The sequence below is a fragment of the Rattus norvegicus genome, chromosome 13, assembly GCF_036323735.1.
Source record: "Rattus norvegicus strain BN/NHsdMcwi chromosome 13, GRCr8, whole genome shotgun sequence".
Classification (NCBI taxonomy): Eukaryota; Metazoa; Chordata; class Mammalia; order Rodentia; family Muridae; genus Rattus; species Rattus norvegicus.
This window is the reverse complement of record NC_086031.1, coordinates 80,923,602-80,950,444: the sequence shown is the minus strand read 5'-3', so window position 1 is coordinate 80,950,444 and position 26,843 is coordinate 80,923,602. Positions and strand designations below refer to the sequence as shown.

General features: G+C 49.0%; 1 protein-coding gene across 1 annotated transcript in view; it reads right to left on the bottom strand.

Moving 5' to 3' along the window:
- Positions 1-2,706: 2,706 nt before the first annotated feature.
- The window catches only part of Gpa33 (glycoprotein A33), a 33,620-nt gene continuing 9,483 nt past the window's right edge, over positions 2,707-26,843 (bottom strand). The window contains exons 2-7 of the mRNA NM_001191829.1: positions 19,974-20,128; positions 15,905-16,121; positions 11,123-11,278; positions 4,392-4,511; positions 3,267-3,402; positions 2,707-2,839 (exon numbers count right to left, since the gene is read on the bottom strand). Of these exons, the coding sequence (NP_001178758.1) occupies positions 2,707-2,839; positions 3,267-3,402; positions 4,392-4,511; positions 11,123-11,278; positions 15,905-16,121; positions 19,974-20,128 (917 nt within the window). The remainder of the gene's footprint in view (positions 2,840-3,266; positions 3,403-4,391; positions 4,512-11,122; positions 11,279-15,904; positions 16,122-19,973; positions 20,129-26,843) is intronic.

Sequence of the window (26,843 nt, the reverse complement as noted above, 5' to 3'; positions counted from 1 at the left end):
TAAGACAGGTTAGTAGGTGCGGCCTTGTAGGAAGGGTGCCCCTGAGGCGTGGACTTTGAGGTCTAAAAAGCACGAGCCAGGCCCAGTGTCTCTCTCTCCTCCTGCTGCCTGTAGATCTTGATGTAGCCACCTCTCCAACATCATGTCTGCCTGCGTGCTACTGTGTTCCCCGCCATGATGATACTGGACTGAACCTCTAAAACTGTAAGCCAGCCCCAATTAAATGTTTGCCTTTATAAGTGTTGCCTCTGTCGTGGTTGTCTCTTCTCAGCAACAGAGCGCTGACTAAAACAGAACCTCACACTGGTCCCGTGAGGATGGTGTGAAGAGATGAGGGAAATGGTTAGAACCAGAGCTAGCCCACAGTAAGTACAGCCTTACTGCTTGCCATTGGTGTATGCCTCTGCCTTTGAGACCTGACACTTTGTCACTGTGACACAAAAGCAACTCGTTGGAAGCCCTGAAGAGTAGCTGCGTCTCCTCTTTCAGGAACCTGTGTGAGCGCCCACCCAGAGGCTCTGAGTATCTGTGCTGGGCTAGCTGAGGCTGTATGGGAACCTACAACAATCTAACTGCCGCAGCTTCTGGACCATAATAAATTCAGCAGGGATCTGTAGTGTTGCCAACTGATAATGAGAGTTGACACCCAAACAGTGGAGCCCTGTGCTAGGGGACAAGTGAGCATCCGCACCTGCTCTGCTTTGTCAAGATGCAGCCAAGTGTCACCCGTTTGAATTATCCCCAGGCGCTCTCCCCCCCTCTCTCCCTTCCTCCCTCCCTCTCTTTCCCTCCCTCCCTCTCTCTCTCTCCCTCTCTCTCCCTCTCCCTTTCCCCTCCCCCCAACACACACACACACACACACACACACACACACACACACACACACACACCTTGCCCCCAGCACTCCTGTCCCATGCACCTGCTCCTGTGTCTGCCTCCTCCCTGCCCTAGATACCAGCTCTTCAGTGCTGCTGTGGGCAGCACAGAGTGCAGCCGGTACTGACAACCATCCCTGCTGGAGTAGAGCTTGTTTTCTCCTGTGCTCTCCCCTAGACCCAAGCTAAGCTGGGAGCCAACCAGGATGGAGTAGCCTCCAGACATGCCTGTGGAGCCATGAACCATGGGGGATAGTGGCATCTCAAAGAGGCCAGGGGGCGAGGTGCTAGCCCTTGAGCAAGACACTGTGACAATAAACACTATCTATGCAACTGACCCTTACCGAGTGCCTAGGAGCGGGTTCCGATGCTCAGGCATCTTGGAGGCAGAGGAAGAGGTGAATGTGTGCACTCGGATCATAGCAGCACCATATGGCAGAGGCTGAGGCAGGAGAATCACAGAGCTCCACAGGAGATGACCTTGAATGTGTCTCACAAGTCTGTGTTCAAGATGAGCACCGACCATGGATCCAAGCTGCTTTGGGGAAGAGGTGCCATAGTTCTCTGTAACAGAATGGCTGGCCCATCCCCTCAGAAGGAGCACTGTAGGGTATCACAGTCCAGGGAGTCTCTTGGCATGAACAAAACAGGTGAACAAACAGAAGTGAGTTTGCACCAGCAATTTTATTGATAAAGAAGCATTTTGATTGGAACGAAGAGTTTAGCAAAGTATATAAAAATACACGTGTACATAAAATCAGAGGGGGGAGGGATTGATTCAGTGGCTTTTCTGGTGATCCAGAAAAGTTTATCCAATAGTAAAACACAGTTGAAGCAGCCCATCTGGCCTGAGTCCTGGAGAGTAACGAAAGGAGGAGGCTATGGGCAGGGCTGTTGGCATTCAGAGGCCAATGGCTGGCCAAGAGGGGAGGTAAGTAACCTTGTGTCTGTGCTCACTTTAAATCAGTCTGCCCACCTCGCCAGACTAACACAGGGCTTGGGTGAAGTCACCAGGTGTCCCAGGTCACATCCAGGAGGCGTGGCCATGAGGGCAAGTCCCCAGGTGAGTCTGTCAGGCCCCAAGATCCAGAGCTTGCTCCAAGGCACCTACTCTAATACAGCAGGAAGTCCAGCTCTGATGGCCTTGCAGCCAGGTCTAGGTGTGGGACAGTGTGACTTCACTGTCCTCCTGCCTGTTAGCAGTCACAATAGGATTAAGACAGATTCGGGGGTTCTAAGGACAGGCAGGCTCTGACAGGCAGAGATGGAGCTGGGTTTGGGGAAGTCCTAAGAAGGTGTATGTCTAGGAACAGAAGCACTGTGGCGGGAGATGAGGCTGAGGGAGAAGCTGCAGGCCACCGTGGCCCCCAGCATGGAGGGTACAATTAAGCTGGGTAAATCACAGAGATGACATCTTACCGTTGATTTCGTCCCTTCATTCAACAAAACATTGCGTGCAAGCTCATACTGGTTCTCCCCTGAGTGCTGGGCGTGGTTGGGCAAGGCAGACTCCCACCTGAGGCTGAGGCTGGCACTTGCCTGCATGCGGAGCTCTGAAGCAGCTCCTGATCGTTCTGAGCCTCTAGGAGCTCATGCCAGCCGTAAGGCAGGCAGAGGAAAAGCCAGGCCCTGAGTCAGATTTAGCAATAAGGAAGGGTCCTTTCAGTGACCTCAGTAGCCAAGCCAGTGATGATTCCCCAGAGGCAGATACACACACAGGAAGTACTCCACCTGGGGAGGGGCGGGACTATGGGGCTTGGGAGAAAGGCAGCCAGAAGCAGGAGCCTGGGCCCTAGACCTCCCTTCTCTACCCCTAGGCAGAAGGCACCCTTCACTGGAAAGGCTGGTCTGGAGAGCCACGCCCTGAGCTCCTCTGGTCCTCATGCCTGCGGTCATCCTCATCTTCCCACTCTCTGGAAATTTCTGTCCGCTGGTTTTTAGGCTCTTGGTAAGCTGCTCGGTCCCTACAGGACAATGAAGAAAGAAAAGGAAGTTAACCCTCCCTCTTGGTGGGCATGAGGGGGAGTAAACTGTTCCTACTCTTGTCCGCACCCATGAGCTGCCAAGCGACTCTGTTGCAGGCTGCTGACCAAGCGAGTGCGCAGTGAGATCTCCCTACTTGCGAGCTGAGGAGATCGTGGAAAGACTGTTCCAGCCTCCTCTATCTGACCCTCGGCTGACCATGCGAAGGCCTGCCCCGAGAAGAGAGGCTTCAAACCACAAGCCCAGAGGACAAGTGCAGGACCTCAGCCCACCCTTGGCCGAGTCGCTCATTCCTCAACCACAACTGGGAAAGACTGAAATGCTTTGGTATCCAAAGGCGCTAATGGGCATGCCCGAGGAGCTGGGCTGTGCTCCCTTCCCAGAGGCCACCCACCCCAGCACACTTACGGTCGCACGGTCTCCATTTCTTGAGCTTTGTCATCTTTTTCCCGGCAACAGCAGCAGTAGACGATGACCCCGATGATGATGAGGGCCACAAAGACACCCCCCGCAATGCCCGCATACAGTGCAATGTTCATGGAGGCTGTAAGAGAATGGAACAGCCATACTTCCCGACCTCCAACTCCACCCCTCCCCCAACTCCACCCCTCCCCCAACCCCACCCCTCCCCCAACCCCACCCCTCCCCCAACCCCACCCCTCCCCCAACCCCACCCCTCCCCCAACCCCACCCCTCCCCCAACCCCACCCCTCCCCCAACCCCACCCCTCCCCCAACTCCACCCCTCCCCCAACCCCACCCCTCCCCCAACTCCACCCCTCCCCCAACCCCACCCCTCCCCCAACCCCACCCCTCCCCCAACTCCACCCCTCCCCCAACCCCACCCCTCCCCCAACTCCACCCCTCCCCCAACCCCACCCCTCCCCCAACTCAAGCCCCCACTGCCAAGTCAATAACCGGGTACAGAATACAAAGTCAGGCGGGAGGTGGGGAACCATAGCCCTGGTACAGGGCACGGCAGGCTAGCCCCTCCCCAGCCTCTGGGCAGCTCCAATTCTGCCTGACTAGAGAGCCATGGCTAGAAGTGGCTGGTAACGCACTATGACAGTCATGGCCCTGGAATATTGCAATCAGACAGATCTGAGGACATTCTTTAGGTTAGAAGTACAGACATGAGAGACAGACCCAGAGCATCCTGATATGGGGCTCCCTGGGTTCTCCAAAACCCTTGAGAGTTAGCTCTGCCTGCTTCTGGCTCATGCTTGAGCTAGCTATGGTCTCCCCTCTCCCCACAAAAGGACAATAGGGCTTAAACCAAGATGACGATGACTGGTTCAAGAAGCTTCTCACACTCTCTGAGTGACCACAAGGCAGGCATGGCTGAAGAGGTCTCCAGAGGTCTGTCCCAGGCTCTATTTCCAAAGAACCAGAGGAGCTGGGCTAGCCTTGGGGTGAGAAAAGCCTAGGCCAAGAGTCATCTCTCTAGGGTCACAGCTGCCACCTGGTCTACCTCCAATGGCTTCAAACAGCCATCTCTGGACCTTGTAGCCCTCCCTCCCCACCCTGCTCTTACGAGGTCTGGGTGCCACGGTGATGTTGCAGAACTCTGTGCCCACGTCATTGCTGGAGGTGCAGATGTAGTAACCCGCTGTATCCGCGGAGATGTTCTTCAGAAGCAAGGGCTCGCCTGAGACTGAATGAAGACCAGCATGGTGAAAAGACAGCATTGTGGGGAAGTGTGCACAGCCTCTCGGAGCCAGTCTATCAGTGATGGAGGGAAAACCACCTCTAAGGATGCTGGGGGATCAGCCTGGCAGGCGGGACAACAGTGAAGGGCTTCAAATGCAGTTAAAACCCTGGGTGCCAACTCTGATTTTGCCTATTTATTTGATGTATTTTGCAAATAACTTGTCCTATTTGAATCTATTTCTTCATCTATAATTAGAAGTGATGGCACCTGTGTGACAAGATACTTGTGGGCCTAAGATGAGATATTATTAATAAATATGTGTCCAGTAGAATGCCTGATACAGTAAGTACTTGGGACGCACACACACACACACACACACGCACTCATGCACGCACACGCAGACACACACACACACACACACACACACACACACACACACACACACACACACACACGAACTCTGGCCAGCTCATGCATGGCAAGACTGGCTCTTGTAGGCCTTGTCCTCCCCACTTCCCAAAGCCATCGAGGTCTATTCCTCTCTTTGGCCACTTCCTTCTCCTGAGGCTGACTCCCAAGGTCCAGCTCTCCAAGTATTGAAGTCCAGCAGTCAAAAGCCCCTTTCGGTTCACCTAAGTAATACTCCCAGTTAAAACTCACCACTGCATCCTAACACAGGGCTTCCCCTTTTACCTTTATAACTGCCATGTGCCATGTCTGTCTCCTTCCAGAGGCAGCCCCTTGTTCCCTTCCAGGATAGATACCACTGTCCCCTCTCCCTTGTTCCCTTCTCCTCTCTCATCCTCTTTCTCCTGTTTTAGTCCCTTACACTGCCCTCTGTCTCTCTAGGACATAAATCTTCTTTGTGCTGAGAACTTGGTGTTGGTGGTCCTGGGCTGATACTTTTCATATACATATACATACACATATACATATACATATACATCATATACATGTACATATGCACATACACATACATTATATATATACACATATATGTGTGTATATATATATATATATGACAGGAAGTGTACACATATGATGTGTGTGGTTCAGGGTATGGGAGGTGTTATGTGAGGCACAGTGTCAGTTTAAACTCTTCCTCCACCCAGTTCTTCAGCAGTGGCTGCCTCATCTGGAAATGAGAGTGAAAGCAGGCAATGTTGAGCCCAGGGACATGGACCAGACAGATGTCCTCACAAAAGAGCTCTCCCTGAACCCATGCTCCAGTGGGTTCAGAGCTGGACAGCCATTGTGTGTGCCCTGTTCTCAGAGATGCTTCATCATAACTGCTCTTCCAAGAGAGGAAACCCCTAACTGCAGTGCCAGCCTCACCAGGACCTTGTGTCACCAGGTGTCACAATCTAGTGACATGTCCCGGTACATGCTCTAAGTTGTCAAGAGGGACCTGTTGCAACCCTTTAGACATTTCAGAAGCTATCTCTAATCGTCAGTAGCTAGCTCGATGTGTGTGTGTGTGTGTGTGTGTGTGTTTACATGTTCATGTGCACGTGTGTGTACGTGTAAGTATTCATGTACATTTGTATACACATGTGGAGGCAAAGGCTAACCTCAGGTGTTTTGATCTCTTTTCTATCTTGCTTTTTGAGACAGGGTCTCCCGATGGCTCTGGAGCTGACTGACTCAGCTGTTCAAGGGGGGCTCAGTGAGCCCCAGGGTCCTCCTCGTCTCTGCCCACCCCCCATTCCCAGTGCTGGGATTCCAGGCAGGTGCTGCCGTGCCCAGCTTTGCATGGGCTGCTGCTGATCAAACCACGTTCCTCACAATTTCATGCCAAGCAGTTTGCCAACTGAACTGCCTCCCTAGTCCCTGTATTCTGGGCTCTTAATACAGTGGCAAAACTGCAGTCTGGTCCTGCAGTCATGCCAGCTTTCCCTCCGTTGCTTCCCCATGTGCCAAACCAGGGAACAGCCCACCCAAGGTCCGGCCTCCATGCTCTGGGATTGTTGGTCTCTCAAAATTCTCAATGGTGTTTCATCTTTCCAAAATCCTTGTATGGAAGGTAGGCCATGTATTCCCAACTCCAGTTTCACAAGAGAGTTTTATGTTGGTATATGTGCATGCGTGTGTAAACGTGCACACTCATACACACACACACACACACACTCACACACACTAATAATAAGTAAATAAATGTTTAAAAAGCAAAACACCTTTGCACTATAATAGCAATGTATGCCTGTGATAAGAATTTATGTATGGCATAAAGCTATCATGTCAACTCGCTTCAAACTAAAAACATTTACGTTCCAATTACAGCTACAAACAAAATGAGGAGAGCCCCTGTCCTCCTGGTGTTTATGAAGGAAGACATACACGGAACAGCGGTGACCTTATGAGTGGTTATGGTTCAAAGTAGAGGTTGTATGTGAACTCATGGTGAAGGGGCAAGAGGTCACCTCTAAAAAATCGCTATAGTCACGGCCCATTGATTTTATTTCCTTCTCTTCCTATCATAAGTATGCTACTTTCTTTATATTCTTTCCTTAAAACTCAAAGCATGTTTTTCTATAAAACGCGACAGCCTTGGATTCTAGAACCTCACACCTGAGTGTTTTCTGGTATACCGTTTACATGTGATATTCATACATGAAACTGGAAGGGGCCCACCCACAAGCGAAGCAAGAATGTAAATCACTGTGGTTGAAGCTTCCTGGACATGGCCTACTTTGTGGGCGTGGCCTACGGATGTCTTGATGTGGTAAGGAGCAGTGGAAACCATGACGGGATTCAGAGTCCCATTTTCTAACCCAATTGGATTTGGTTGTTCTTAAGAGCATTTTGAAGGAACACACTTTACAGAATGCTCTGTATCCCCAGGGACAGGTGTGTTTAGGAGTCCTAGCGCTGGCATCAGAGTCCCCTCCTGAGAGTGCACTGCTCAGCGAGTCAGGTGTCCACAGCACCCCAGGCAGCTCCTAGGCCGCCTTTAGGGGTTGGGTCATGGGGGTTCCTGCCGCATGAGCCAGCACCATCCTTCTCCTAGTCTCTGAAGTAAATCCTATACCCTAGAAACTTCTCTGGGATAAAATTGGGCTCATCCCATGCCACTGATTGGCTTTGATTGAACTGGGGACTCTTAGGCTCTTTTTCCTTCTGGGAAAACTTACTACTGTCTGAAACCCGTTTTCCCGTTGTTGTGGCTCCATCTGGTGGTCAGAACAGGGACTGTGTATGGCCGTCTTCTGTCCCCGCTGAAGCGCCAAGAAACCCTGATGACCCCAAGATGTAGATGTTGAATGAACAGGATCTGCTGTCTCCTCCCACCAACGCCTGTCAGTAAGCTCTGGCTGCCACATCTTATCCCAGGCTCTGGGGCAGACCCATTAGTACTCTCATTACGTCCCTCCGCTGAAGTACTCCTGTTCCTTCCACTCCTGAGCTCTCCTGTGGGAAACCGCCTCTTACTTCAAGGAAGGTAACATTGGCACCGTCTCAGCCTTTGTTGTGTTTTTTGAAGGAGCAGGGAGCTTCCAAGTGACTTACAACTGCAAAGTTAAAACAGGGCTCCCAGGCTCTGCAGGGAACTGTGGGAGCAAGAGGCTTTGAGAACAGCACCCCTACCTCCACCACAGACACAACTGCATGGTAACCAATGCTGTCATACTGTCAATCTGAATGGAAATCACCTAGAGGAGACGCCCCCGGGCCTGCCTATGAGGAATTCCAGGTCAATCAGCCTCGATCGAGGTCGTGTGGAGATGGCTAGATTATGTTAATTAAGGTGGGAAGACCCACCTTAGCTGTAGGCCATGCCCTCCCTTGGGCTGGAATACTGGACTGAATAAAAAGTAGAAAGTGAACTGTGCACCAGAATTCCTTCCACTATGCCTCTCTCTCTCTCTCTCTCTCTCTCTCTCTCTCTCTCTCCCCCCCTAACCCACGTGTCTGTGTATGTCTGTCTCTGTGTCTGTCTGTCTCTCCCTCTGTGTGTGTGTCTGTATGTGTATATGTCTGTCTCTGTCTCTCTGTCTCTCTCCCTCTGTGTGTGTCTGTATGCGGATATGTCTGTCTCTGTGTCTGTCTGTCTGTCTGTCTCCCTCTGTGTGTGTCTGTATGCGGATATGTCTGTCTCTGTCTGTGTGTCTCCCACTTCCTCTTTCTTCTTCCTGTGGCCAGGGGCATCGAGCTGCAGTTGCCACAGCTTCCCCACCTTGGAGGACTGTGATCTTAAATTGTGAGTCAAGTCCTTCCTCCCTCGTGCTGCAGACATCAAACCATCTTACCACAGCGGCCATCTTACCACAGCGGCCGTCTTTCCACAGCGGCCATCTTACCACAGCGGCCGTCTTTCCACAGCAGCCATCTTACCACAGCAGCCATCTTTCTTGCTGTCACTCCAGGTCCGGATAAAGCCGAGAAGCAAATGTGGCTTTAGCCTCCTTCCATGCCGTCAGGATTCACCCACTTTTAGTCAGTAAAGAGTTAAGTTTTGACCCCTAACAGCTTTTGGTGATGGAAGCGGGGGAGCTGTGACTAGGGTACCCATCTGTGAGCTTCTGGGAGAAGCTCGGTGCTTACAGGGAGAAGTCCAACCTCCTAGGCTGACACACAGGCCCTTCTCCATTTGCCTCACTGTCTTCCCCAGGAATATCACTGCCCATCATTTCTATACAGCCATATTCCCTCAGCCACACTGACACCATGACTCCCACGCTATTTTCCACTCTGAAGGGTCTGCTGAACACAGCTAATAACACCTAGAACTGATTACATCCTTTACTGTGTACCAGGCACCAATCTCTGTGCTTCATGTACTTTGGTTCTCCCTTCACAGTAACAGCACGAGATGAACACTGGTGCTGTGCCCATTCTACAGGCATATAGACTGAGGCAGACATCTTGCCTTACTTGCTCGAAGGGAACACAGCTAGGATTTAAGCCCATGGCTACTCTTCAGCACCTGGTGGAGCTGCAACTCCCACATCACTCTTTGTGAAGAAAGCCAGCCCCCTGCAGCTCATGACCTCACAACCTTCAGCCCTGGACCTCACAGTGCACACTTTGCAAGAGGAAAGTCACACATCACTATGTTCTTAGACAATGAACAGGTAATAAAGGGTTAACAGGTCAACACAGTGGTTAAGCAAGGGTGCCAGGTGATGTCAACAGAAATCTCAGATGTTCAAAACCTGGCCATCCAGGAGCTCGTGAGACGACTGTGTGAGACTCTTGATGCCAAGCCTGATAAGGCCGGGGACTCACATGTTGGGAGAGAAGAGGCTCCTACAAGTTGTCCTCTGGCCTCTCACTGGACTGCTCTCCTGCATATATGCACAACACAAATGCAATTTTATTGTTTAAAAAGTGTTTAAAACTGGTAAACTGGGTTTGAGAGATGGCTCAGTGGTTAAGAACACTGACTGCTCTTCCAGCAGTCCTGAGTTCAATTCCAGCAACCACATGGTGGCTCACAACCATCTATAATGGGATAATGCCCTCTTCTGGTGTGTCTGAAGGGAACAACAGTATACTCACTCACCTACATAATATACCTACATAATATAAATTAATTTAAAAATTTTTGGTTTTTTGTTATTTTGTCTTTTTTTGTGCCAGTTACTTTGGTTTTTTTTTGTTTTGTTTTGTTGTTTTTGTTTTTGTTTGTTTTGTTTTGTTTTTGGCCTTTTTGTTATTTTGTCTTTTTTGATAAATAAATCTTTTTAAAAAATAAAATAAAATTGGCAAGCCAGAAATGAAGTTATTGTTTGGCCTCTAGATGACTGAGAGACAGCGTGATAATCCACTCGGCTTTGGTGGAAACCCAGAGAGTGTGGGGTATTCATCCACGGGGTTTCCCCGGGGCACTGGATGTTTCACAGGGCTTCCCCGAGACACCTGATGTTCCTCCTGGGCCCAGATCACCTTCACCCACAGGGTTTGCTCTCACCTCCTTACTCCATTTCCACACAGGGAGGACTGAATGACCTCAAAGCTAAAATTAATGGGCGCCTCTCGGTTCACTGGTGCAGCCATGGTAGCTGGTGGGCACTGAGAGCCCACGCGATTTCCACTCCAGCGGCCATAATGGCAGCAGAGTGGTTTACATGGTCCCAGCTCTACCCTTCTCTCCTCTTCTCTCTCCCCTGATACCCTCCTGTATCTAGTTTGTTTCCTGATCAAAAGGTCAAATATTATGTGACCAGTACAAAATGGGTCTCTTGCAACTACAGCTAAATCCGCCATAGCCTGCTGTGTTTGTGGTGGTGTCTGAGATGGACTGGTGTGGACGGGAAACGAGGCTAGAAAGTTCCCCACCTCAAAAGTGAGCTTTAGGCCACAATAATACTTAAAAGAACAAGCCCTGATGTTTCTGCACAGAATGCTTAGCCAGACTCACTTCCTTGAAAGAATGGAGGATGGAGAGAACAGACCTCTTCGGTAGCCTGTGCTGAGCTGCTCTCCAGAGCCCCTGCTGTGAGGTGCACAGGATTTTGTACGGAAAACTAGTGCTCTGAGGGATGGTCCAAGGTAGCTCGAAGGCAGGACTGGGTTAAAAGGACTTCGGTTGGTCAGCCTCTGTCTCTGGCAGCCCTGGGCAGTGAGGTGCTCCTGTGTGTAAGACACACAGCCTTCCCTGCTGCCCAACTCACCTGGCTGGGCTAGTGGCCGCTGCTGGTTCTGGGCATTGTAACTTTTCCAGCTGTACTGTGGGCTCGGAGAGCCCTCTGCAGAATGACATGTCAGTTGGATGTTGTTCCCAATCACTGTCTCCCCTTCGATGCCGCAGTCTGGCTTGGAGGGTGGTACTGTGAAAGAGACCGAAAGAGAGCTGAGTCACAGAGAGACAACTACCGCCCATCCGATGTCTACCCACCCATGTCTTCTTCCACACACACACAGAGGAATGCTTGCAGAGGAACTTATAGCTTGGTGGTGAGATTAATATTATAAAACTAATTCATCCCCAAGATACCTACTGCCATAGCACGCTCTCAAAGGGGCAGCACCACAGGTCGGGCGATACAGCATGCTCCTCCCAGCTAACAGCAACAACTTCCTCAGAAAAGCTGTGACAATTTATCAGAGACCTTCAAGGCTGCTCACCTGTCCTCCTAGAAGGAGGGGTTGGGGAGGGTATTGAACTCTCTCTCACCAGAGATTCCAGGCACTGTATCACACACCAGGGGTCATAGGTAAGTAATCCTGTCCTAATGTCCATAGTCTCGTCTCAAAAGATGCTGGAATGCATGGACTAGGGGGTGCTAATTGAAGTGGGAGTTGTCCATCTATACAGCCACGGAGAATTGTCCAAACTGAGGTGAGATTCCAGCACTGTGGCTCACCCAAGATTTGCATATAAACACACAGTAACCGGCGACTTCCAAGCTGAGCTTCCGTAGAAACACCTATGTTTGCCTTTGGTGTCCTATAGAGTTTGTTTGTATCTCCCTAGGGAAAAGATTGGTTGGTGGCTTCTTGTGCTCTCTGGACTCTTGGGAGTTTAAACCATGATCAACATAGCTGTTATACAAATGGGGAGTGGGGCTACCAGAGCATGCAGAACAGACACTTGTTCTTGGGTTCTGGCAGATGTGGGACTAGAACCAAGGTTTTCTGACTCCAGACCCAGTGCATGCCTTACTGTCCCATGTGAGCTCTTTCTGTTCTTAACTCAGCCAGGATCACCTCATTCCTGAACTCTAAAGTCAGGGGACAGCAAGCCTGTTCTGTAGGGGCCATATGGGATTTGTACACAATATTATCTCCAATTTTTTTTTCTCTTGGAAGCATGTAGAATATATTTGTATTCTTTGAAATCTGCAATGTATTTTGATCATGTCTTTTACCCCCACACCAGTCACTCCCTCTGGACAGCTCCTCCCTCCCTTCTGGTTTTACTAATACCTGAGAACCGTAAGGGTGGGGCGGGTTACGGGCTGGAGGGGGCCAGGGTTTCCTCACCCTCGGTTAGACCTCTCTGTAGCACTTCAGCCTTCTTGGAGCTGTTCTCTGTGGGTCTACCATTGCCCTCTACCCCTACTTTGCTAATAAAATGCAATCAGCACTAGTAGCTAGACAGCAGGGGGGACCGGCAGGCAGTACAGTCCTTCCTGCTGGGTGACGAATGGGACTGAAGACCTGGGAGTGGGCAGTGGAGGCCAAGGAATGCAAAGGAAGAGTTTATAAGCCCCAACAGCCACTGCAAACCATCCACACATGGCTCCCTGGCTTCTCGAGACTCCAAGCCTGTGACTTTCTGTCAGCCTTGTTAATGTCACATTGGGTGGAGTGGGTGACTCGATAGACGACATTAGGTACCCAGGCTCTGCCTAATAATGCTGGGTACTGCGGTGGCACTCCTGGGTGAGTCAAGGGATCTAGTGGGGGACAAAGGACAACAACGGAACAATGGCAGAGCAGCGGACAGATCTGATGGGGCAGAGAGTGATGACCCAATACATAATATGGGCTGAGACCTGAAGGTCACCGTGGTAAAGGAGGTGACAGGAATTGGAGCAGAGATGAGCACGCCCAACAGGAGCATATGCAAAGGCTCCGAGGCGAGAAGCAGAAAGTATCCATGTGACTCTAGGAAGTATTGTTAGGGGTGAGGAAGGGAGAGCACACAGTTGGGGAAGTTGTCACTAACGTCCTTCGACCCTTCTACCTTTGTCACACGCCATCTTGGATGGCTTGCTTCTTCAGTTCAGGAACATGGCCACCCATCTTGAATTTTAACGCCAGTCTTAGCCCACCTGGAAGTTGCTGGAGCAACTGTCCCTTACTCCTCTCTTCCAGTGCAGCAGCTGCATAATCTCTTCTTGGAAACAGACAGGCTGTTATCAGGAGTGCCTCACATCTGCCGGCACAGTTGGGCCAGCCAGGTAGAGGGTTCCCACAGGACACAATAGAGGCACACCCGACTCACCAAACGAAACCCAAGCTCCTGAGGATCAAAGCCAAGCCTGCACAAGAAGGTGAGCAGAACACCTGCCAGGGGTTGGCACTTTCCAGTCCTCTGCACTTCCTGATAGCCCTGGGGGCGGCTCTGGAGGGGCAGGGGAGGCAAACCTACCCTCTGGGTATTCCTGCTGTGGTTCTTTCCCTCCTGGGCCCCACAGCAGAACCTTGCAACCCTTAGGTAGCCAACCTCACCCTCAGGCATGCCTTTAGCAGGAGGCACAGCGGCAAACTCCCACATCTCCCATCAGACTAAGAGGTGGAGTAGTAGAGGGTCCCCTGAGCTAGTTTGTGTTTGGTTGTTTGGTTGGTTGTGGGGGGGCGTTGCAGACAGAAGTGGGAAGGAAAGTGCCAGAGACCATCCGCTGAAGCATAAAAGGCCAATGGGCACGTTTGAAAACTAGCGCCTACTCCACTCTTTGGGTGTGGCCTGAGCGGAACTCCAGAAACTGCCTGCCTGGTGCTGGTCAGCAAGGGAGATCTGCATTCAAGGGTTCTAGGTCAGATCTTGTGCTCCAGGCCCTTGCTCTAAACTGTAGACCCTGTGTCAGGCACACACACTCCTACCCTCTCTCTCCAGATCTCCAGACCCCAAGTCAGTCTAGTTTAAAGAGCCCCACACGCAGCAGCCAAGAGTACTGTGAGGGAGCGGGTACTCACAAGGGAAGGGGTCTTGTTCTCAGTGACCTGTTTTACAAACAGAAGATTGCCTGAATAATTACTAGGGGAGCAGCCACGGAGGGTCGGAGGGGTTGTGTTAGGCTTCAAAGCCTGTCGGATGCCGGCTGTTCCCTTTAAAGACGTCAGGGGGCGCCGGAGACCAGAACAAGAATTCCACACCTGCCGCGCAGGCTGGTGAGTCTTCTGACTTCGTGGCTTACTGGAGGTGAGCTAGATAAGGCTAGCTCCCAGAGGCTAAAACCAGGGGCTTCCTGCTAGCCTCCTCAGAATGAGGCGCCCCGTATCATTAAAGCCTTTCTTCTTAAAAAAAAAAATCACCCAGTTATAGAGACACCGAGAAAGAAAACTTTTCACAAAGAACATCACTGGGTTTATTAAATGTAGGATAAAATGCTTTTTTTAAAAGCAAAAGATTGGTTTCAACGAATTCCCTATTCTTAGATTAAACTTGTAACCTTCAGTTTTCAGGTTAATCTGGTTTTTTTTTTTTTTTTTTTTTTTTTGGTTCTATTTTTCGGAGCTGGGGACCGAACCCAGGGCCTTGCGCTTCCTAGGCAAGCGCTCTACCACTAATCTGTTTGTTTTTAAAAGAAGGTGGTCCTTGACGTAAGGACCCGAATTTGGTTGGAGGACCAGAAGAATCAGGTTTCAGATTTATACTGATTCTTGCCATTTGCTTGAAATTCTCTGGCAAAAACGACAGACAAGGTATTTCAAGAACTCAAATTTTATATGAGTCCGTGTATACATAATCCTTATATGTATATATAATGTGCGTATGGTTTGTATATATACCTGTACACAAAGTGAGCTAAAGGGGTATATTGTAGTATCGCTTGTTCAAATAGAAACTAACAAAAAGCATTGAAACCCGAGGTGTTCACGGAGCCTTGTCAAGAAGCAATTTGCTAAGTGCTTTATAATATCACACGTCTTCAAAGGAAAGAGGAACGTGGATGAGTGTGTGGAGAACATGGGCGAAGTTTAAGACGCCTGCCTGCATTACCATTGGCTGCCACATGGTGGCGCGATGGGACGAGGTCTTGCCTCTTCTTTAGGCAGCATTAGTTGATACCACAGGGTATCTGACACACTATAATGCTTTCTATAAGTCCAACAACTACCATACACAATTTAAAAGAAATTCTGCCACGTAGTGTAAAGGGAAAAAAGGAGAAACGATCCGTTGTTTTAATGTACAGAGTTGCTGCCTCCCAAAAGTGGGACCACTGCTTATAACTGCACATAGACCAGGTACTCATTAAAATGTGCCCAGAAACTGGTTTTGAGGCAATTATTTCCTTCCTATGGGCCTCATCTACTCAGAATCTGGAGCAGACGAGTTTCCTCATCTTTCCAAAACTATAAATTCCAACAAATTCTCCCATGAAAAGGAATCCCGTTGGTTGGCGACTGCACCTTTGTTTGAAGAGGCGGAGGGGAAGCGGGGGTGGGGGGGGGTTTACTGTGCTGTGGAGCTGAGTTGAGAGCAGGGAAAGTCACCTATGAGAGTCCCGATCGGCCCTGTGAGTGCCACACACCGAGAATCTGTGTACTGCTTGGGGAGCCCCTTCCCTTCTCTTGAGTAATGAGTTTGAAGCTGGGGAGGGGAATGAGCAACAGGATGGAGGGATGACTCCAGCCACCGTCTCTGCCCTCAGAAACAACCTGCTATTCACTGAGAACCGGGAGAGCATTTGGCTCCAGAGGGAGAGGTGGAACCAAGGCTCTGATGCCGACAGCACGCCTCTGCCCACCCTCCTCTGACAGAAAAACACAGAGACACTCACCGAGGACTAAGAGGCGGACTCGAGACCTGGAGGTGACATCCTGGTCTGACATCAGTGAGACGGAGCACTCGTAGGTGCCATTGTCATCCATGGTCAGCTGGTCGATGGTGATAGAGGCGTTCGACAGCTCGGCATCGTTAGATATTCTCACGCGGTTCTCATAACGGCTCCCATAGGTGTATTTCTTCGTCTCAAAAGTCCAGGTGGCCACTTTTTCCTGAAAGAGGAAAGATCTGCCAGACCCTGGCGCGGCCCTGCCCTGACTCAGTCTTCTTCCCCCAGAACCAACCAATAGCATGTCAAACAGAAGGGCAGTACCTATGGGCAGATTTCTTTTATTAGCTAGCTAGATAACTCTAGACTTTAAAGATTGACTTTTAAGTGAAAGTTTTAGGGGCCGGGGTGGTAGTTTAGTTGGTATACTTGCCTACTGCACACAAAGGCCCGGATTTGACCCCTAATACCGTGTAAACTTGATGTTGTGCGTTGGTGATCATCCCAGCATTCCAGAGGTGATGGGGGCGGGGGAGAGGGGGAAGTTCAAAGTCTCCCTTGGCTAATGCAGCAAGTTCTAAGCCAATTTGGGATGCATGAGGACTGGAAGGACAGCAAGAAGCAGCACAGAAGCACAGGGATACCCAAGAGCCCAGAGGCACTCAGCCTGGAATACCAGTGTGTGAACAAGGTCCGCTCGGATCCCAACACTCAGACGTGTAAGCAGTGGTTTATCCTCCCTCCCTCCCTCCCTTCATCCAACACTTGCAGAGCACCGCCGAAGGCCGGGAACCATGCTAGGTAACCGGTGAGTTCCAAGCTCACCTAATTGTGACTATTGCTGCCCTTGGAGTTTGTCTATTTATTTATCCATTGGTGGTGATGGGGCTGTATTTCTACACACAGAACCCAGTGGCTACTCCCTCCAACATTCAGGTCGGCCCACTCCAGTCTCTCTTGGGGGTTCACGCTTTGCCCTGGTAAATGAACTTCTGTTTTAACTGTACGTGTCTCTTGGCTGAGTCCTTTCTTTTGAGGACAGAACTAAGAAGAGACTTTCAGCTGGTAATATGTCTGGGGAATGAAAGTTTGGAAGTCAGTGGCATACAGGTGTTCACCGAGATGTAGGCTAGACATGGGCTCCAAGCAAATGCCAAGTACCCAAGTTATTCAAAGATCAAATGAGGCTCAGAAAGACAAGGGGGAAAGTCAAGCCAAGGTCCCCCAAAGCCAAGAAGTAGAGCTCTAAGAAGGAAAAGTAGTTGCTATTGGGAAATGCTGGTGATTTCAAGAGTGTTAGGAGAGAAGACGGGTGAGATGGGCAGAGAAGAAAACATGGAGACGCTGTGCGGGGTCTGGGTCCTGAGCATGCAGAGCCTGTCTGCTGTGGGTCGCCCTGGTGCTGTTTGAATCTGAAGTTAATTTTACTTCCTCAAGAGTAGCTACCCTGATGAGTTCATGTTCTCAGGTGATCTCACTGAACCTTCTCCCCATTCTAACTGTTCAAATAAAGGCTAGAGCTGATGATTGGGCAGTGGAAGGGAAAGGTGGGACAGAAGGTCTCAGAGAGAGAGGAGAGAGAGAAGAAGGGAGGAAGAGGAGGAGGAGGGAAGATGGAGCAGAACTACATGACCGGGAGAGGCCACAAGTAGCAAGGGGTCTCACAACTGGGGAATAAATTAGTATAGTGATAGATCTGCCCAATCTAGGCATATAGCTTATAAATATAATAACTGGTTGTGGGTTTTGCACGGGCTTGTTTCGGTAAGAAACCACCGTAACACCTTTCCAGTTAGAACAAGGCGTTCCAGTTTTCCAACAGACTCTGCCCAGGTTAGGGCACATGGTGTAGCTATTGGAGGCCCAGGCGCCTTCAGCTGGACAGCCCTGTGCAAGACACAAGCTGTCCACCCACACCTGATAGCCCTGATAGCCCTGATAGCCCTGATCGGGTGCATAGCCCACAGGGAATGCCTGGCTCATTCAAGGAGGCAAGGCTGAGGGCAGGGTGGTATCTAGGCTTAGGAACAGTCCATAGGTACCCAGCTCTTTCCTGACCCTTGGCTGGCTCTGCCTGGGTTTCCCACCTCATAACACCCTCTCATCAAAGATATCATTCCTGGATCTCTTCCTGACCACAGCACCTCCTGGGACTCACAAAAAAACAATGCTTTTCTCTGCATTTGTTTTTAGTCTCAAGGATGCTGCCTCACATCCATTTGGAAGTAGAGTACCCAGCAGTCAATAAATAACCGTAGTCTATGTCGGCACTGAGAATCAGTCAGCCATAGACATTGTCCTGGCTTGCTGGAGGCATCTGGAAGGAGGTGCAGGGCCCTTCAGTTCCCTCAGGCTGAAGCTCAAGACAGCAGCAGGAGAATGGGTTTTTCCCTCTGGGGGCAGACAGGATAGGCGTCTGTGGCCCATCAGGACCCTCGGTACATAAAGATAAGACTGAGTCCTTTGTCAGACCTGTCACCCAGGAGTCCTGCCATTCTCTGTCAGAGAAAAGGCTAAAGCCTCTTTCTCCCTACGTGGCTGGGGAACCTGATGATTATCTCCAGCAGATATGTTATTAAAAGTTTCTTTCCCTAAAGGTTATACTGCAGAAAGGAGACCAAGGGCGAGTCGTGGTAGCAAGAGGCTATAAAGCTATTTTTCTCCTGGTTTCAACCCTATCATGTTTTGTTTTAACCTGTGGTGGACAAAGTGCTGGTCAGTTTCATGTCAACTTGACACGAGCTAGAGTCATTGGGATGAGTGAGGGGCTCTCAACCCAGAAACGCCTCTGTAAGACCTGCCTGCAGGCAGACCCAGAGAGCATTTTCTTGACTGGTGATAGATGCACAAAGGCTCCCCACTGTGAGTGACCTCATCCCTGGGCTGGTGGTCCTGGGTGCTGTGAGAAAGCAGGCTGAGCAAGCCAGGGAAGCAAGCATCTCTCCAGGGCCTCACAGTAGGCATTTCTCCATGACTTCAGTTCCTGCACCCAGGTTCCTATCTTAAGTTTCTGCCTTTACTTCCTTTGACCATGGCCTACCGTGCAGAAGTATAAACGAGAAAAACCTTCCCTCTCTAAATCTCTTTGTGGTAATGGTATTTTATCAGAGCATTAGAATCCTAACTAAGATAATTTAAAAAAAATACAAATATAACAGATAGTTAAAGTATAAAACCTTAACATTGTTCCATGGTTTCTGTATGACTGACCATCTTAACTGTGTACAAGTTCACGGAGGTGTACAGAGTTTGGGACTGGGGTTTAAACTAGCCATTGGATGGCTTTGTTTGTAAGTTAATTAGAATACATCAATTTTATTTTTAAAGAATTTTGGGGGGAGTTATGGGGACTGGAATCAAACTGGGGCTCTTTCTGGCTTTTACCTCCCGAGTATGGGGGTACCCTCCACCACCTCTGTGGTGAGTGTTAGCATTTTAAAAGAAGGCCTGACTTAAAAGTGCAGATGGATGCTCCATGTGATCGCAAATGTGATACGTTTCTCACTTATCAAGTCACTGGTTATCAGACAGTTTGAGCATATGCTGAGAAAATGGGTGGACACTACTGTGGGTGAGAATGAAGACTGGCGACACGTCTAATGAAAGTAACACAGACGTTCCGTTCATTCATTCATTATTTGTTTCAGGACCTTGTGAATATATATCACATATATATCACATATAATGACGATTGGGTTTACTGTGGCAGCAAAACATAGGAAACAAACCAATGGTGTATATGTCCATAAACATATATACATAATTTTCATAAAATATTTTCAAAAATAAGACTCGATATCTTCAGATCACTGCAAGAATGCTCAGAGGAATTTTGCGGCCGTATGAAACCTTGTCAGGGCATGCGAGCAGCTGTCTCCAAGACCGGGACAGGGAGGAACCCCAGTGCCACAGCTCAGCGCTAGAGCGCAGGATCAGATCCCAAGGCCCTGGGTTTGAACCTCAACCCAGAGAGAGGAAAGAGGAAGTGAGGCAAGGAAGGCTTTAAGGTACGGGCCTGTCAGGAGATCAGGTGACAATCATGACCCACGATATCCCGTTCACCCTGGAGTCCTACCGTTTGACTTCTGAGAAGCTTATCCCACTGAATGAATCCCTGTCGGTCTGAAACAGGAGTGCTGTAGATGCATGGGAGGGTGACACTCTTTCCTCGAGCAGCCCGAAGAACGTCCTGTGTGGTTTCCACAGTAATAGCATCAGCAGCCACCCAGACTGGAAAGAAAGGAGAATAAATGGCGCGCTCGCACGTACCCACCCACGCAGTGTCTTTGAACCACTGCAAGAATGTTCGGAGGAGTTCTGTGGCCCTAGAAAACTACCGCAGCAGCAACCTGGTCAGCACATGCTAGCAGCTGTCTCCAAGACCAGGACAGGGAGGAAGTCAAGTGCCGTGGTCTGAGTCTTCCTACCCTGAGGTGTCCCGAAGACTTTATCTGCCTTTGATGGCTCCCTGGCTTTCCATCTCAGCTATCCGCTGGGCCGTTGTGCAGACTGCTCTAAGCCCCAGTGTTCCCACCAGTTATTGGGGAAATGAAGTTTTACTTCATACCAAGCACAGAAAGATCTTGGGAAATGCCTTTCTGTCGTAACCATGATTTGTGTATTTACTTACCTAGCGAATATTAATGGAACACTTGCTTATCAGAGAGAAATTCATGAGCAAGATTAAATCAAAGTAAAAGAGAATATCCCTAGGGGGCATTTTATTTATCAGAAGTAATTATCAGAAAAGAGTTTAAAAAAAAAAACCCACAGTTCCACCATTCCCTCCCACAGTCTCCTTCCTTAGTGTTAGCGCCATCTGAATCTGGGTCTGTAAGTATGGTGTGAGGGCATTCCATAGCTCCCACGCTAACTCATGTGACAGAATATGCTTTGCCTTGTCCTCTTCCAATGCTACTCTGGGGTGCTGGCTAATACTTGGTGAGGAAGCTCAGCACACGCGCGCGCGCACACACACACACACACACACACACACACACACGCACGCACGCAAACGCACGTATGCACACACACACGCAGAAGAGCTAAGAAAATGAAGAGAAAGCTTCTGAGAGGCCAAGGTGTCTCACAAAAGGAGTTGTGATGGTTTAGATAAGAATGGGGCCCCTTAGGCTCATACATTTGAATATTTAGTCACCAGGGAGTGGAACTCTTTGATAGGATTAGAAAAATTAGGAGGCGTAGCCTTGTTGGAGGAAGTGTTCCACTGGGGATGGGCTTTAAGGTTTCAAAAAGCCCATGTCAGGCACAGGTTCTCTCTCTCTCTTTCCCTCCCCAACCCCTGACAATTGCTCTAGTGCCTACCCTCATGACACATGACACTATGACACCATGCTCCTAGCTATGATGGTCATGGACTAACTCTGGGAAACTGTAAGCGAGCCCCCAGTTAAATGCTTTGTTTCATGGGAATTGTCTTGGTCATGGTATCTCCTCTTCATGCAATACAGTGACTAAGACAGGGGTCAACTGCTCAGAAGTCAATGATCTGTTAATAAAGGGACTCAGGACCAAGACTGACAGCAGCTAGATGTAGGAACGTGAAGATGACCTTGACATGAGCAGATGGAGTGGAGAGGTGGGGATGGAACTTAAATGGAAGACAAAGTGGAACAAGAATAAGGAACAAGTAGACAACCTTTCTAGAAAGGACGTGAGTACGTTATAGCTAAAATAAACATTAGGACCAAGACAGGTTTGTGTCTTTAGGGGGCTCTATTTGATGACTTAAAAATACTTTGAGGCTGTTTGTTGAAAAGAATGAGTCAGAAGAGAATGGAGTTAGCAGGGTGGTAGGAAGAGAAAGCCTTAGAAAGGACCGCAAGCCACCCATCTACTGTGCTAAAGGCACAGATGAGTTGGTAGACTTGGGGGTAGCAGTCTGAACAAAGTTTGCTCTGAGGGTTCCTGAGAGGATGTTGTGTCACAAGGAATGAAAGCATCCTGCTAAAAGTAGCCTTCTGTCACCTAGCTCTGAAGTCACCACTGCAAAACGTGGGCATCTGTCAGATTAACAAGGTGTGCTGCTTAGTTTTAACGTCAATTTGGCATACCCCAGAATCACGGGGGAAGAGTCATCATTGAGAAATTGTCTACATCCATTTTGACTGTGGTATATCTGTGAGGAACTGTCTTGATTGCTCGTTGAGGTAGGAAGACAAAGTCCACTGTGAGTGACACCATTCCCTAGGCTGAGGGGCCTTGAATTGCGTAAAAGCAGAGGCAGTAAACTGTACAGGCCAGCAAGAACATAGTTATTCTCTCTTAACTCGTGAATGTTGATATGATGTGACTATTTGCTTGAGTCCTGCCTTGACTTCTCCAAAATGATGGGACGTAACTTGGCATTATAACCCTTCCCTTGTTGCTTTTTGTCAGGATATTTGTGAGAATAACAGAAATAAAACAAGAGCACAGGATTTTTTTTTTTTGAGGATGCAAATTCCTAGGAATGGAGCTATTCATACTTCGGTGTTCAGTGAGAGCCAACTGCCCTGACATAGTGAGCACTGCCCAACAAGGGAGCTGGGTGACGAGAGCTCCTGGGTCTTCTTTGTGAAATCAGAGAAATAGATACTGGGGGATTTTAAAAAAAAAAAGTTTCTAAAAGCCAGCCTTCTCCTTGGCATTCGTAAATTCCTGGCATAGTTGGAGCAGGGGATAACAGTGCCCCATTGCCAGACATCACCCTGAAGTCATCCAAACACTGTCTTCTTTGGTATCTGAAGCCTGCCCCTGAGCTGTTTCCTACATGGCCATGGCTCACCATGGCTCCTCCATGTCACCAGAGGTCTCTCCACTTTCATCTATCAGAAAGCACATTCATTGTCATTAGGAGTAAGGCATCCTTCACCAGGTGGCGAGTTTCTAGAAAGGGCCTCTGCTATCTTCTAGGTCCCAGCCCCAGCTTACATCCTGTTCAGAGCGCACGATTATATGATGTTCCCTGGGTGCCTAGTAGTAGTCATGACAACTGCCATTGATCTTTACCTCACCTCTTGCCCGGACCCATTTCCCTGGAGCCTTGTCCTCAAGGTGACCATTCTCCATGACCTGAATAAGGATTCTTCCTTGTCTTACATGTGAGCAGTCTATTACAACAGCTGCCACTGGTGGAGTTCAGGTAGCACAGTCCCTCCCATCAACCAGTTCTCGCCACCAAATCAAAGAGAACTAACTCATTGAGCCATTCTTTCCGAATTCAGCTGTCCACTCACTCAGGACTAAGGAACAGGAACCAGATAGGAAGCCAACAGTCAGGGAAAGGAGAACAAGCCAACACGTGGAGTTGGTAACTCCCAATTCCTCTCATTCTTACATTACATTAACTACAACTCAACGGTGCAGGTCTTTTTTCATTTACTCCCGTTCTCTCTTTGGTGTTATCCCTAGTTTTCAGATGACAAAATTGAGGTCTGGTCTTCGCATGCCTTGACATGTACCTCAGAGGGGTTAAGCAATGTGTTCTACGTAGACGTAGTTGACAGTCCAGAACATCTACCCAACGGTCAGCACAAAAGGATCACGTTGTCCGCTGGCAGGGATGGTGTTTGTACTGACTGCCAACAGAATCCATTTCTTCCACCCCTTTCCTCGTCAATGAAACTCTCACATCCTTTCTTCAGTTCGTGGTCGAGTATTTAACAGGTGTCTACCAAGGCAAGATAAAAAAAATGCATGGAGCCTGCTTCTTACAGGGCTTATGGACATAGACTGGGCTCGTACGTGCCCTTAGCTCTTTCTGTGTGTCACAGGGGTACTGTGCACATGAATACATACCTCAGATGCTAGAATAGCTGTTGGATCCCCTGGAGCTAGAGCCACAGGCCATTGTGAGCCACCCTATGTGGATGGTAGAACTTGAACTCAAGTCCTGTGGGAGAGCAGACAGCATTCTTAACGGCTAAGCCATCTCTCTGCCACCTTGCAATCCTCTAAATCAAACTCCAGGTAGACTCTTTCCCAGCAGAAGAGAAACAAACTTGAGATTTTTATAGGAGAAGAATTAGGCCCGGAGAGTGTCTGGGAAGCAAACCTGCTGTTGGAGAGCACCCTACACCTCTGTAGCAGCCATTCCACCTCCTTATCGGAGGTGGCAATCAGAACAGGCTAGATCAGGCTAGATCAAGCTAGATCAGGCTAGATCGGGGACTCTGTGCATCCCCTCCCCAGCAAGACAAACATCTTCCTTCCACTTGTCCCTTCCCATTCCCAACTCCCTTTTGTAAAGCCAGGAACACCCCTGTGATTATCCCCGTTCATTCACCACTGTTCCCAGAGCACGACTCACTGCATGAGCAGGAGCTGTAAATGCACGCACAGGTTCGAAATGTATTGTTGTAATAATACCTCAGTTAGAATCCCTTCACCTGCTTCGTGTGAAACCCCAAGTGGGGTAAAGTACGTCTTGTGAGCGGTAAGTAATGAGGAAGCGATGTGCCCTTTGTGTAATGGTTCCCAACTCATAATCAGAGCTCTCTGAGTGATCGCCACTGTTGTATACCTTTCCCCTTGGTGAGTCACCCGTACTTTGTCATCTCATGCTCTGCTGTTGAGAAGCATCTTGATTAGAAGTTCGTCGTGAGAGACAAGAGCCTACAAGTTAGCCCACAGAAAGCAGGAGTGATTCCTAATGACTGAAGCTAATTGATTGATTTTAGCGATCATTCTAACAGTGAGTTAAAATCATTACATGCTAATAGGTTGATAAGGAAAGGGATAGAAATGATGGGAGACTCACAAAGAATTGGGGAAAAAACACCCTTTGACTAGTGCACAGAGCAATTTTCATGTTAGCTGTACATCTGAGAGGGGTTTTAAAAGACTGACTGTGGCTTACATGTTCCACGATTCCAGGTGGGATGCTCCCCCGTGTTTTGGAACTCTGTGCTGTCATGGTCATTCACCCTAACCACCTTCAGTCCTTCTGCAGATACAGCCAGAGTTCTGCCATTCTGATCTAACAGCAACGAAACACCTTACTGGCTTCGCCATAACTTAATAATCCTGTTCCTTTGTGCCCTTCCTGTTGGTCTTATGCTTATTGGTTCTTCAGTCCTTCCTTCCCGTGGGTCTTTGCACCCCCGCTAAGGGGTTAAACAAAAAAAGGCAGGTGAGACATTGAACCCTCGACTAGAATATGAGGAAAGAAGTCATTTTTAGAAGCTTCCAACCTCCTCCTCCTCCTCCTCGACATTAATATCACCCTTTCAATTCCCACAAAGCCACAGCTCCTTACCAATTCCTGCTTCCAGAAGTTTCTTCCCTTCCCTCCTTACTTCTCTGCTTGCCTTTCTCCCTCAAAGCTCAAGGAACGCTCCTCTTTAACACAGAACGATGTTGCTATTGTGGGCCAGACTCGAAACATCCCCATAGACTGGCACACTGAAAGCTTGGTCTCCAGGGCAGCCATGTTCAGAGGAGGGACCTTGGGGAAGATATTGGACAGGAGGTCTCTGACCTCACTGATTGACTGATTAATTAATTGATAGGGTCATATTTTGATGGGCTACTGGGAGATGGCAGGAAATGTTGAAAGTGGGAGAGTGTGTCCTTGAGGCCATGTTTCTGGAGATGATAGCTTGTCCCTCTTGTCTTGCTTCCCATCTTCATCCCTCCTTTTCTCCCTTCCTCTATCCTGTCATCTAACTTGAGGTCAGCCACTTTTTTTGCTGTACTGTGAGTACCCACAATGATACTCTGCCTTATGTTGAGCCCAGAGGCAATGGATTAAAAACCTTGAACCAAAATAATTCCTCCCCCACCCCACCCCCCCACCCCCGTTTAAGTAGGTTTTTTTTTCCCAGCTGTTTTATTCCACCGACAGAGGCTGACTAACACAGTTGTTCTAGGGTTTTAGAATTGATAATACATTGATGTGTTAACCCCTGGGGACATCCAAATTGACAGGGAAAATGTGTTTTTATCTGCAAGAGGGGAATTACAAGAATCTTCCTGTGTCATAGTAGTTTGTAGGGAAGGTTGTAGGCAGGGTTTTAAGTCTCCCATGCAGATGTTGCCTTTTGTGTCACCTACTACAGGTGAGTACCTGCTGGGTATCAGGATGTACACGGGAGGGCTGTCAGACCAGCCTGGACTTTACAAGAACAGTAAGATTTCTCCACTGTCTGGGATTGCCTTCACTTCAGATCCCCAGGGCTCAGCAAAGGCCCTAAGGCACCAGCAAAGTTCTGGTAAGTGTTCTTTGACAGCCTGGCAGAGCCATAGATAACTTTCACACAAGAAGGGTGGGTTGGTAATTCAAGACACTTGAGGGAGGACCTATCCTGAGTTACTAGAAAGCGTCTCCACATATGACATGGACACACCTGGGCAGTAGAACTTGCCAACCATGGAAAAAGCCATGGGCCAGGGCACTGCAAAACACTAAGCACGTGAATGGAAATTCCATTCAGATTTTTTAAAATGGATATTAATAGAAATTAGAAAGGTGTATGTTTCAAAGAAAAGAAACTGCCTGAATATAAAATAAAGGACCCAGAGAGCCCCTCCCAAAGAAGGGAAGTCCAGCCTTCAAGAAGTCCTAAGTGGTAATAAGAGAGGTCATTTAAGCCCCCTGCAGAGCTAGGGTGTGGAGACCCAGCGTGAGGCCTCAATGATTGCTTGTAAATAATTAAGATTTGTTAAGGAGATAACAAGCAGTCTCCTGAGAGGGAAACAGAAAGTAATACAGCCCAGGCAGATAATGAAATGCTCCTGGAGTTGGCTGCCTAAGGGCACACAGCACATTATGGGAGCCCTGGGGAAACTGGCAGGAGCGTGGCCACTTAGAAAAACCCATTTGCTCAGACAAACCACATATTCTTGCTTAGGGAGGAGATGCTGGAGGCCAGAAGGGACACAGCTTGGGTTAGGCAGACATTTGGGTGAGGAGAATGAATGTGTCTAAGAAGGAGGAGGCAAT